Here is a 13913-nt window from a genome sequence, read left to right as displayed (position 1 = left end):
ACTACCCGTAATTGTCATATTTAACTATATATAGTACTACCACTGTTGGATAATGACAGCACTAGAACCATCATGGAGATCCGTCTGGCCCTGTCATGGTGATGACCGACTATTGATACTTGTTCACCAGGGGTGTAGGATCTGATTGTGCGCACTTGGTCTGTTAGAGAGGAAGCCCCTGTCCTTTGATAAATTGGGTTGTAACTTGAGTGGGCTTAGTGTGTTATCTCTTGTCTGTTATCCCTTGGCTGGGCCATTATGTATCCGTGGGCCTACCTTGTAAGTATTCCTGCGTCAAGTATTATGTAGAACAATTGTTTATCTAGTACTCCGTTTATAAACAAATACTCCCTCTGTGAACTAATATAAGAGCGTTTAGATCACTACTTTAGTATTCTAAACACTATTATATTAGTTTACGGATGGAGTAGAAGACTTTTAGGTCATCACTTTAATGATCACTACTTTAGCGATCTAAAAGAATGTACATGGGGTACTATTTAGGCTATAGTCGTTTAAATTGGAATCACTAAAGTAGTGATCATTAAAGTGCATAGCAAAAAAATGTGTATAGCCTATATTAAAAGAATGTGCATAGCAAAAAATGGGAATCAAACATATTGTTTTAATAAAGAAAAATGTGTATTGAACATTCTTATCATTTCATGCGAAATATAGGTTCATTCAAATATATGTGTTTTTTGTTGGATTCAGTCACAGTTTGGCATTTAATTAAGATACATTACGAGGGTTTTATGGAACACTAAGGTTAAGATGGAACACTAACAAGTACATCAGCTACCATTGTTTTCCTCCTTTCTCTTTTTTTAACATAGTTGTAGCATAGCACGTACTACTAGCTTGAAGTTGACCTGATTAGGGCATTAAATTCATGTAATTAAGTAGTGTGTTGCGATCTTTGACTTAGAAACTTGGGCAGAATCTGGCGGGCACCGTGTACGTCGATCGAGTCCACTCCATGTGGGGTTCTTTAAAGCATTCGGAATCTGTAGGCTGGGCTCATCATGTGATACACTTGTAATTAAGCTCACTCCCTGAATTTAGCCGTCAAGGGACAGCTAATTGCCGTGTAAAATTGACCTTTTTTACTGGTGTTTAATATTCACCTTGGAATTCGTTGGTGTCATGTGTTCTCCTCCTTGGGCATCTCTTTCTCAGGCTTACTACTGCCTAGATCACATATCCCCATCGGTTCATACGATGCCCATACCTACGAACTCATACGATGCCCATCATACATATCCCGCAACACGATGTACCCTCTCCTGCAACTCATACGCCACAACCGCAGCTTAGACGTCCTTCCTTCTACAAGACCTTGTTAGCACGAGACCGAACGGTCTATATCCGATGGTCCATAATTTTGGTGCACCAAGCACGGTGGCTACCAAATCCTCACTCTTACCGAGTTCGGAAGAAGGCCATATTAAATACTACTCCCTCCATAAACAATTATATGACGTTCTAACTCTTTTCTAATTCGGATGCATATAGGCGCATTTTAGCGTATTTGTTAACTCATTCAATCCGTATGTAGTCCATATTGAACTATCTAAAATGTCTTATATATATTTGTTTACGGATGGAGTACTGTGTTAAAAGTAATTAACAACCTGCTTGCTGGCTTGCTTGCCTCTCACATTGGCAACAGGGAACTAGCTAGCTAGCTAGACCACAAGAACAGTTTATGTAACATTGAGTCTTTGATCTCTCAAGATAATAAAATCAAAAGGATATATAAATTTAATAGAAGGGCTAAAAGTCATAATCCCAGTAGCCTGATCGATCAAAAATTCTCCCATGGGCACTATGCAGCCTTGGCGCACGTCGTCGTGATCGATGCATGGCAAGTAGGGCCACTTTATTTCTGCTTGCCACTAGCTGACCTGCTCGCCGATAAGGTCGAGGCCGACGACGAGGAAGGTGACGCCCTGGAAGAGCAGGAAGTAGAAGTGCAGCCCCTGCGCCGAGAGCAGGCTGCGTGTCGCCGCGATGAGGAGGAGGAAGGCCAGTGCCAGCTCCTTCTTGAAGATCCTGTTGGGAGGCTTGGCCTTACTGGTCTTCTTGATCGCGGCTGCCAGTGATGTGACCTCCTCTGCCTCGGCCTTGAGTTGCAGGTCCTTGTTGTCAAGTTGGTGTGTCTTGGCCCATGCCTCCAGCCCAGCCTCGGACACTCCGCGGACGAGCCTGGGGGCGGGCCTGGTGGCGGTGTCGGTCTTCTCCGCCATCGCGAAGATGTCGGACTCGGAGGAGGTCCTGCCGGCCTTCTTCGTGACGACCCACTCGTAGGAGCTGCCCAGCTGGAACAGCCCCGACACCATGGCGTTGAACTTGGTCACGGACATGGTGTTCTCGAAGAGGAGGTATGGGATGACAAAGGGGAAGGACTTGGGCGCCGGCAGGATGTTGAGCACCGACATGATCATGGGCACGTAGCAGATGACCCAGATCGGCAGCTCCGCCTCGGGCACGAACATGGTGAGCGGCAGGATGACGCAGAAGAGCGTGAAGGAGTAGAAGGGCAGGATGAGCTTCCTGAGGAGGAAGAAGAGCATCACCAGGTTGGCCTTCTTCCACAACGGGATCTGCATGCAATAAAATAAACATACAAGGACCTAGTCAGCAGCAGATCTCTATGCAAGTGTGACTACTAATTAATCAATAAAATCACCTTGGACTTGATGATGGCCGGGAGGCAGAGGCGGAAGAGCTGCATGGGGCCGGAGTGCCACCGGTGCTGCTGCTTCCGGTAGGCCTGGTACGACTCCGGCAGCTCACAGAGCACCTACAAAAAATACAAGTATATTGGCTTCATACTTTTTTTAACGTAGCTAACTAGATTGCATCCGATATAGAGTAGTACAATATAATTTACCTTAACATCGTTGAGGTAGATGAACTTCCATCCCTGTAGATGGGCGCGCACGGCGATGTCCATGTCCTCCACGGTGGTGCGCTCCATCCAACCGCCCGAGTCCTCGAGGGCCTCGATGCGCCACACACCCGCGGTGCCATTGAAGCCGAAGAAGTTTAGGTAGATGCCGTTGACCTGCTGCTCGACCTCGAAATGGAAGCACAGATTGATGTTCTGCAGCCGGGTCAGCAGGTTCTCGTCCTTGTTCACGAAGCTCCAACGCGCCTGCACCAGCCCAAGCTCCGGGTTCCCCTACAAACAAATATCATTCCATCATTCCATCTACACATGTAAATTCAAAGCGAATTTCTTTGTAGTTCTACAAGTAGTATGTGCTAGACTAGCAAAGTAGTGATCTAAAACGTCTTATATTTGTTTACAGATGTACTACTAGCTAGGTCAACAGCCAAATCTGAGATCGATCCATGTGGACTTAGATGCGTGAGCGTAAAAGTTAGTCCAGCTAGCTAGGTAGTAGATCTCTCTTTTATCATGCCTGTCAACGGAGTTAACGTTAAGCAATGCATAGATAGTCGAGTTAATTAGTGCACCTTGAAGTGTGGGACTGTGAGCTTTAGGAAGTCTGGGTTGGGCTGGAAGTCGGCGTCGAAGATGGCGACGAACTCGTAGTCCTTGACGTACTCGCAGCTCATGGCGGACTTGAGGTTGCCGGCCTTGTACCCTGTACGCGACAGCCGGTGGCGGTAGATGATGTTCACTCCCCTCTGGTTCCACTTGGTCACCTCCGCCCTGATGAGCATCTGGCACGTCTCGTCGTCCGAGTCGTCCAGCACCTGCACCAGCATGCGATCCCGCGGCCAGTCGATCTGGCACACGTGTGAGATCGACGTCTCGTACACCTGCACATCAGTTTCATTAAAACGTAAGTATCAAAAAATGTAGCATCAAGCAGATACAAAGCATGCATGCATGATGCACGTACCTCTTTCTCGTTACACATGGGCATCTGCAGAAGGACCATGGGGAAGTAGGCGCCGAGGTCATCGCCGTCCTCGAGGTCATTGTCATCAGCGTATTTGTTGCCACGTTTCTTGGTGGCGACGAGGCCGGGTTTGATGCCGCGGACCTTGATCCAGAAGCAGCCGAGGCAGAGGAGGATGCGGTCGATGGACTGCACCATGAAGAGGACGATGCAGAAGCCGGAGAGCTTCTCTATGGCCCACGCAATGTAGTCGATGCGGAAGGCGAGCCACGCCACGTAGGCGCGGTGGAGCCACCCCTGGATCTCCTGCTGCTCCGGCATGCGGAGGCCGTCCGGCAGGTGGCGGAGGTTCTCCGGCAGGTGGCGGAGGTGCTCCGGCAGGTTCTGCAGGTGCTCGGGGAGCTGCCGGAGGTAGTGCTCCGGCAGGTCCCGAGGGAAGTAGTGCCACCCTTTGAGGTAGGCCGCCGTCTCGAAGGCGAGCATGGCGAGCGAGAGGAGCAGGAACGCGCGGAGGAAGCCGAGCATGTGGCGGCCGCGCCCCGAGGCCTCGGCGTCGGGCTCCGCGTCGGCGTCCCGGCTCCGGCGGACGCGCCGGTTGACGGCGCCCAGGAGGCCCCAGAAGCCGCCGGCGAGCCACGCGACGCAGCCGACGGCGCGGTGCGCGCGCAGGAGGAGCACCCACTTGAACTGCTTGGCGTTCTTGCTACGCCGCGCCTTCTCGGAGCTGTCCATGCCGGGGCCGTCGATCTCCACCAGCGAGTAGGGGTTGTCCATCTTGACCACCACCGGCGTGCCATGCTCCTCCTTGTCGCCCCACCACGACGACGCCATGGCTGCTTGCTCAGATCACTCCAACGATTAAAGCGTAGCTTGCTTGCTCGATGGATGGATCGATCAGTCAGCTCAGTCAGTGCGTGAGCACGTTGGTAACTGTGCTGATGGATCGGGAAGCGCAGCCCAGGTTAGTGATACGATGTGTTCTTGGAAGCGCAGCTGCTAAGCTCGGTTCCAACAACACAGCATGTGAGGTAGGTTGCTTCACCCCACGGCACCGCCTCCGTCTTGGCCCCTGATCCAAGATCTTGGATTCTTGCCTCTCGGAATGATACACTTACTACTCACCTATGTCTATATATGAGCATAGTACATTTAGTTTCTACGAATTTGTCGCAAGATTACAATCTAGCTGAGGAAATATCGATGAACAAACACACTGTGCACAAGTAACGTACCTTGTAACCTGATGAGATAACAAACTGTGGCCGTGCTTCAGCTCACTTGAGTGGCTAGCAGCTTGTAGAGATACAGTGGAGCTGTAGTACTGAGCAGAGTGTAACCAACCAACTTGAGTGGCTACTGCTGTACCACAAGCTCCAGATCGACTCCAGACTCCAGAGTGAGGCTTCCGGTAGGCAGCCCGCTTGGAGGGTTTTATAGACCTTGCCAAGTTTGAGATGCAACACTCATTAACAAGTACATCAGCCAGCGCACACAAAATAAATTACTACTGTAATTAAAAAATGTCAAAAAATTACTTGATCACATTTGACTCTAAAAAAGTTATGTGTTTTTTATAATTTGTTGCAATTACTAAGATATTTTGCGCATATATGGCTAGCACCCGGGTGCACCAAGTTCCCTTCCGTACATCAGCTCCCTTTTTTTTAACATAGTATACGTAGTAGCATAGCTCCACAGCGCGTACGTACTAGTACTAGCTTAGAGTTGACCTGATTGCGGCATTAAATTCAAGTATGGTGGTGTGATCTTGACTTCAAAACTTCAAGTGTGGAACCGGGGAATCTGCCCGGCATCGTGTGCGTCGAGCGATCGACTCCATGTGGGGTCTTTAAATGCATTGGGAATCTGGAGCCTGCGCTGATCATGTGTACACACTCTGCTAATTGAGCTCACTCTCTGAATTTAGCCGTTCAGGGACAGCTAATTTCCCTTTAGTATTCACATTAAGAAGCTTCCTTGGAATTTGCTGCTCTTCTTTTTTCTGCCAAGGGAATCCTTGGAATTTGTCGGTGTCATGTGTTCTCCTGCATGGGCTGCTCTTTGTCGGCAAGCTAGGCTCGAGTCGATCCAATCATGGTTAGCTCAGGCTTACTACTCCCTAGATCACAAAATAGGATTCCGTCCCACTTTATAAATAAATAAAACGAAGCCGACACATTACAGGGGTGGAGATTTTTTTTTAGGCAGGGACAGTGGAGGGTTTAGTGACAAAACCCCGGACGAACAGTCTATCAGATACAAGAAACTAGGAAGAACAACTAATCAAGTCTACCAACAAACAATCGCACAAAAAAAAAGGTGCAAAGTGAAGCGCTGCTTGACTTCATCATAGTAACTGCGACGCCCAAGAGAGGAACATGGTCTAACCATGAGGAAAACGTCTACCTATTTCGTGCTTCAAAAAGGATAGACCGTAGTGGTATCATCCATCCTTCGACCAAGAGGTGATATGTTTTGAATATATCTATAACTTTCGCTAGTGTAATCATCCGTTGACACGGGTGATATTGCACCGCGGTCCACTGGCTAAAATTATTTATGAATTTTACGGCTACGTATGCTACACAAAGAAGACAAGAGGGTAAGAGATGAACACAATAGAGACAGCAAAGCACTGCAACATGAGAGAACAGGAAACGACAGAGGATGTAATGATCGTGAATTGATAGAACCGAATTGCCATTATGATCTTCACTACAACCACACTTTGCAGTGTCTAATAGTATCACTCTAGGAGTGAGTGTCGGCCCGACAGGAAGAGCCCAACAAAAGTAGCACAATGGATACTGGCTTTTGATATTAGCAGCAAAAGGATTTCCATCATTGTTTCTGTGAAAAGTACTCGAATAGTAAAATTAAGTATGTTTGCTGGTCTTAATAATATTTTACCCTCCCTCATACTATAGATGGAGAGCTTAGTAAAACCAGCCTCCCACATTCACGGGATCTTCTAGGCCATTCGATCTGATTTATCAGGTGATGCAGTCCTTTCAATTTTCTCCCTGATTGACGCCGGCCATTGGATATTTCGGCAATGAACATGACATGTCAGATATGTTCACTAATGGCACAGGTTGGGCAATTCGATGGTTCGGTTGGGGGTACTGTCATTTCACAGCATGGCTGCCAGCCGAATAATGCTGGGATAGAGTGTGTCTATTCTTCCCTCCTCTCCTCACCCTCACCCTCACCCCTCTGCTCCCCACTCCCCTAAACCTAGCACCTCTTCTACGTCGCCTGACTGGATGCATGCACACACTTTCTGTCCTGTATATAATCCTGACAATGCTACATGAGTAGGAATGTAGTGGCAATCGTATCCACCAAACGGTGCGGGTGGGAGTACGCACAAGGAATTATACAGGTTCAGGCCCACTTCGGTGGAGGTAATAACCTACTAGCATGGTGCCCTTAGCTCTCGGCCTAAGATACAAGGCGTGAATGTTTTACCTTTAGCCTCATGCTCCTCTCCCGGGTTATATAGAGTGCACTAGGAGGGGGTATGTAATGAGTTGATATTAATGCTATCTATGGCCTCAGGTGTGGCCGACTATTCCTTGGAAGTTACTACTGGTAACTACCATATTTAACTAGATTATTCCATCTTTGGGTAACCGGTGTCTTAAAAACATCATGGTTGAGAGGTACCCTAGGTAGCCGGCCGACTGCTGGATCTTGTCTATCGGGCGGCTCAGGATCCGACTGTAGGGACTTAGCCAATTCCTGAGCCATCCTCTTTTAACTTGATGGGTTGACGACGACATCTCATTGCCCATGGTCTTTCTTGGCCCTATCGATGGACCATGGGCTTCTGGTGGGTCGTTCGTGTACTTGGCCCTACTGAACTCTTTGTGCAACGAACACTTTCCTAGATTTCCATTATGCTTGCAGGTACCATGGTTAATTTGAGTATACATAATTGCTCTATTGAACTCTTTGTGCAGCAAACACTACGTCCTCATATTTTATTGCCGCGAAATCCGCTGATAATTATTTCTTGGATTCAACAAGGATCCGAAAGAAAGAGTACACCAACATCAAGAAGCTCTCTTTGAGTATACGCTCAAGGGAGGAAGCATAAAAAATGGATGTGTATAGTATGACAGAAATGGCTTGATATCTTTTGGCCACAAAACCAATTTATGTTGCATGCAACAACTAGAAAACAGTGTGACAGATGCCTACTACAAAATCCTCCACATGTACGCCTAGTTACGGGAGCAAGACAAATATTTTGTAACACGAAAATCCCTTTCCGTTCTTTCTTTTCTCAAAGAACAATCAACATGGACCAAAGAAATTCACACCACAATTAATGGAGAGCTAGATGAATGTAGACATCATGACTCATTATTGTATTTCTCAAATGAAATTTAAAGATGGTAAGCCTATCACTTTTATACTTGTAACCTGGCGCACTCTTGGTTGATTAACAATCCGGCACTGCATAGTAAATATGAAAGACCAACAAAAAGGCAGTGTTTTAGCTTAACACCCAACTCAAGAATCTTTTAATTTTGTATTTTCGTAGTTACCAAGATTACCCTTTTTTGTACTTCTGTGCCGGTTCATAATAATAGATTAATTGTGAGCCTAGTTAGTTGCAGTGGGTCTAAAAAAATAGTTGCAGTGGGTCTTCACATTTCTTTTTTTGAAAACCCCACCATATATTAATTAAATTATAACATTCATACAATCATCGATTACAAAACTTGCCACACAGGGCGGATGGTATTAAAAAGAATATCGTCAGACCTATTACCAAAACTGAACTTAGCAATCTCGTAAGCCAGCATATTGGCCCTCCTATTAATCTTGACCATCTTTATACCCACCATTTGCCTAGAGACATTCAACACCTCCTTCTTTAGATCCACCAGAGTTGACCTGTCAACACACTCTTTTCCAAACACAGAAGCCACAAAATAGCAGTTAGTTTCTAAAATGATGGGCTTGTCAAGAGTGATACCAATATACAAGCCGGATAGGGTCACTCTTAGTTCCGCTTCCTCGACGCTATGGCAAGCTCCAATGTAGTCCCAAGAGGAGATGATAACTTGTCCATAATGGTCTCTAATGACCACCCCTACGCTCGCAGCTTTGATGGCCTCCACAAAACTCGCGTCGACATTAATCTTGAAAAAACCAAAGGTGGGAGGCTTCCAGGAGACAACTTCTTTATTTCATTTGTATATATTTTAATTAATTAGCTACAGATATGATTTACTAGAAATGTGAAGACCACATTTCTCTCCACTAATATGGAGACGAATGTGGTCTTCACATTTCAATATTTATTTCATCTGTATACATGTTAATTAATTAGGAACTTCTTTTTCTGGAGCTATAATACATATGGATATGATTTACTCTCTATATATGTTAACTAATTAGCAATTTCTTTTATTGGAGCTATAATACATACGGATAAGATTTACTAGAAATGTGAAGACCACATTTTTACTAGAAATGTGAAGACCACATTCGAGGAATAATGTGGTCTTCACATTTCTAGTAAATCATATCCGTATGTATTGTAGCTCCAGAAAAAGAAGCGCCTAATATACCAGGGAATCTAAGTCAGTAAGAAGCAAAAGCGCTAAATAAGAAGCAACAACAAATCAAATCAAATACATGAATAGAGATTTGGCAAACCTTTGATTTTTCCAGCCTTTACTGGCATACGCTTCAAGAAAAGTTTTCTGAAAATTTTTCCGATTCAAAAAGTATCTAATTTCCTTACAAATTTTCGAGAACTCCATCGGATGGCGGCCAGAAACTATATTCTTGTAATAAAAACGAAGAAGGCGACTTCGGCGAATTGTCTTCCGTCAGGAGCAGTCACAACAGAATTGGTATCTTAGCACCTACATCAAGTACATAAACTATAAGTAACATTTTTTTTGAATAAAAAGGTAGATCGCTTTCTATACCTATAATCAACATTATTGGATGTAACAAGTGATCACATATATGCAACTTATCAAACACTGATAGTAGCTAAATCTGCATCTACAAAATATCTTGTTTTGAAGTCAGTAGAGTACATTCATTCCATTACCAATGCAATCTGTGTGTCATACTAAGTTATCACAACACGGTACAAGCCTAAGGCCGATACACATCTATATATATCAAAAGCAGCTGGCACAGGGTGAGTAGAGGATCATGAACATGGCCGTCCAGCTGCAGCTATATGGTTCTGACAGGTTAGAGTAAAGAACGAAGGCGATGGGTCGAGGAGATGGAAAGGCTGCTGGCTGATTGGCTGGTGCTCGCCTCCGATCGTCCGCTTCCTCTACGTCTGCATCGCCTTCGCCATCACTATGTCCTCCAAGAAAGTAGTGAGAAGTAGTGGGGGCCCGAAGCACATCACCACAACAACTCCTTCAAGAAAGCACAAACTCCCCTGAAAGTTGTTGGCTCCACCCTACACCAACAAGCAATGAGGACCTTCAGCGCCAGATCCAAGCCGGAAGGGGAGACTCATCGCAGCAGGGCCGTGCAGCAGCGCGGGGAACCAGGACTTTGCACCGTCCTGCCGTGGGGCGCCACATCGCGGAGAGAGCAGAGGAGCCGAGGGAGCATGTCCCATGTCATTAGAATGTTTAATGACATATGTCTCAACGTGTCATGTCCTACTCATCATAAATCCTTACTGCCGACTGTATCTTGTAAGTACTCGGAGGAGGACTCGAATTGCTAGGTGGCTTGATGAACATGTGTCTGCAGATGCTGATGGCCATGACGAGGAGCCATACTATTTCACAGTTAATGTGATTATCTGAGATGAAATACAACAACTTGTGATAGAAGAGCTAGTAACTTAAATTAAGAATAATCCTACTTTTAGGTATTCGAAACTATCTATCTATAATTCTATAATATACTAGAAGTAAAATACGGGTAAAAAATAGAGCCATTATATTAGTACACATGATCTTAGTTATTTTCAACAATTATATTTCAAATCAACAGCAATGATGAGAAGTTACAAATTCACGCACATGTTTGTCACGTCCATCCATTGGTTGGTAGACAAAAAAAAATCTAGATTGGTTGCCTAAGACGTACGTGGAAAGGTAAATTCAATTTGTCCAACTATCATGTGCAATGGGAAAGATGATTGGTAACGAAAACAAAGGGGAATGTTACGTGACGAATCTTTCTTGTGAGGGATTTCCCAGCAAACGCGCCAACAACCGTCAGATCAGAAGCACGAATCTAAAAGCTAGCCAGGTGGAAACGTCAGCTGAGACCAAACGTTCGCTGGGTGTTCCTTGTGCGAACATCCTCACGGACAAGACTAGATCCTGTCAACACCACACTACTCGAAACTTCATTTTCATCTTGGGCACCCACTTTTCCTCTTTCTTGTCGGTGACAGCGCAGAGGCGACAGTGGCGGGGATCTCTCGCATGGTGTGAGGCGCTCCTGGCCGAGGACTGCGGTGGTGGTAGAGATGGCACGACACATCGCGCGTGGCTGCAATGGTGTCGCGGATCTCGATTGAGGCGGGAGCTGGTACTCCTTACTATTTTTCGCTCCTAGCTCTGCCGCCATTATCGTGTCACCTATTCGCAGTTTTTCAAGTGTTCTATTTCTCTCACATTTTTTATGTAATCAAGGCATACATTATGTGAAGACCACATTATGTCTCAAGGTATATGTCTATTTTTCAGAATTTGTTTAAACTAAATAGTTTGAATTTTGAAGTTTTCAAATTAAGGCCACCATGGAGGTCGGTCTCCATTTGATATTTACGGCTATTAGCGTCATTATTAACTTAGTGTAAAAAGTGCATAGCTTTAGCGAGAGAGTTGTCCAACAACTATATCAGGGCAATAGCTCGCTATTTAGAACTTTGGTGAGGACAGACTAACCACCAACAGGCTCGTTGTATATCACATTTGCAATGGGGACAATTGCAGACGGAGTGGAGGGTACCAACACGGCGGGGGGTTATAGTTGTCTAGGAGGCTGTCTAGGACATGAGTAGCAATGTTTTCCTCATATTTCTTCAGGATAAGGTTTTCACTACCACTAGCAACCCGTGGAGCACCTGGGATAATACTCGGGACCCTGGCTTCCACATCTGCAGAATTGCTCGAAGTCACTTGTCTCTGCCAGTAGGAGCCTTAATATTTCTTTCAATGTCCATAGCAGATCCATCCGCCCCATTACCTTCCTCAAACTCATCCCCACTGATTGCAATGAGTACAAAAAATTGTGATTCTAATGATTATAGTTTTTTATTTGGTTTATAACGTCTGCTGTAATTCAGTGTTGAAATTAACCATCAATTAGACCAGCAAAGTATGAGATACGGAGTATATACAAAAACATGTGCAATTGGGGACTTATTTCGAATGTGAACGCAATGACATAATTTTTGTGTCACGTGAATCATACACTGTTACTCAAGTGATGAGCAAAATTATTATAGACAACACCTTACAAACCCATGCAGGGTGAAGACTTAGTTAGAGAAGGTAGAAATGTACAGATTTCAGTATTATTCATTCATTGGTAACTCATTTTTATACAGCAGGGTGGAGTTGAAACTATCTTGCATCACCAACTGTTTCATGTTACCTTGAGTTTTATAGGCTAACTGTGTGCTAGCCTTTCATGCTTGCTCGAGCTTTCAAGGTGGCCTGGTAATTATGACATACCAATCGTAATTCATGTGTGCTGGCCACATACAAACAATACAAACTCTAAGTTTCACTTGCATTAATAGTACTTGCCCCTTTATGTATACTGCTTGAGTCGGGCTATACAGACGACGCTGCCCAGACGATTTGCAGACGACGCAACAGATCTAGCCATCCCATGCACCGCAGCTGTATTGCTCCACCGGTTTTGATACTGCTTCAATTCTATCGTAGCAGACATCGAGTTCAATTTATTTATCTTGTCTGGTAGCGGCTTCCCCTCAATTTTCGTAGGTTTTACCTAGCTTAGTACATCAGCTTGGGCAGACCCAAAAGAAAAAGGATTTGCAAAAGAAGAATCAAAGAGTTTAAAAACATGTAGGAGTTGGAGGCTTCAGGAATATGGACGACTGCTACCAATCCAGTCCACTGGTAGAGGTCAGGTGCAACCACATGAAACTCCGTGCTAATCCTTCAGCCACCTGTGACGAGTACAACACAACTCCGTTTCTGACAGAGAGATAAGAAGGAGAACCATGTAAGGATGGCGCCACAGTAGAACACGGAACAAACCACCTGCCACCTATCATTGATTTCATCGGAACCTCACCTGCAACAAACAACCCAAAACAAACCCTCGCCAGCAAAGAGCCGACTACCACAGCCATGGCGCGGCTCCACTGATTGCCATATAACCCTCGAGGTCAAACTAGGACACACCTCCCACCAACCTCACCACCTCAAAACACCTACTACTAGTCCCTCTAGTTAATGGCTACTCCAAAAACGATATGTGTAGGAAGGACATGACACTAGGTGCTGCCATTGTCGGATTTGAGAGTGCACATATCTGTGCTTACCATCGGAGTGAGAAGTAATGGGGGACCAAAGCACATCACCACAACCACTCCTTCAAGAAAGCACCCACTCCCGTGAACGTTGTTGGCTCCGGCTATTGCAAGAGACAGGTTTTTGCCCGATGTCACCGCCCATGCCCCTCACAAAACCGGCCAGGAACCTACATCCACCCTACCCCAGCCAGCAACGCCATACGTAGAGCATGCAGGGCAATTCGCTGCAATGACGACCTTCAGCCAGCCGTATCCAAGCCACAAGAGGAGAGTCGTCGCAGCAGGCCGCCGTGCAGGAGCGCGGGGAATCACGACTTCGCACCGACCCATCGTGGGGCGCCACATCCCGAAGAGACACAAGAGGAGCCCAGGGAGCATGTCCGTTTAATGACATATGTCTCAACATGTCATGTACTACTCATCACAAATCATTACTGCCGAGTGTATCTTGTAAGTTCTCAGAGGAGGACTCGGATTGCTTGGTGGCTTGATGAACATGTGTCTGC

At 45.7% G+C, this 13913-nt stretch overlaps 1 protein-coding gene across 1 annotated transcript; it reads right to left on the bottom strand.

Annotated features, from left to right (window-relative positions):
• Positions 1–1616: 1616 nt before the first annotated feature.
• LOC123172297 (probable xyloglucan glycosyltransferase 3) lies at positions 1617–5285 on the bottom strand. Its single transcript, XM_044589296.1, has 6 exons — positions 5111–5285; positions 3879–5006; positions 3487–3795; positions 2897–3187; positions 2693–2806; positions 1617–2606 (listed from the first exon to the last, which is right to left on the bottom strand). Exons 2-6 carry the CDS (start codon positions 4707–4709, stop codon positions 1899–1901), a joined length of 2253 nt encoding a protein of 750 aa, XP_044445231.1. The 5' UTR covers positions 4710–5006; positions 5111–5285; the 3' UTR covers positions 1617–1898.
• Positions 5286–13913: the final 8628 nt, after the last annotated feature.

The sequence above is a fragment of the Triticum aestivum genome, unplaced genomic scaffold, assembly GCF_018294505.1.
Source record: "Triticum aestivum cultivar Chinese Spring unplaced genomic scaffold, IWGSC CS RefSeq v2.1 scaffold51842, whole genome shotgun sequence".
Lineage (NCBI taxonomy): Eukaryota > Viridiplantae > Streptophyta > Magnoliopsida > Poales > Poaceae > Triticum > Triticum aestivum.
Note: the sequence above shows the minus strand (reverse complement) of the source record. Positions and strands in the feature narration are given on the sequence as shown.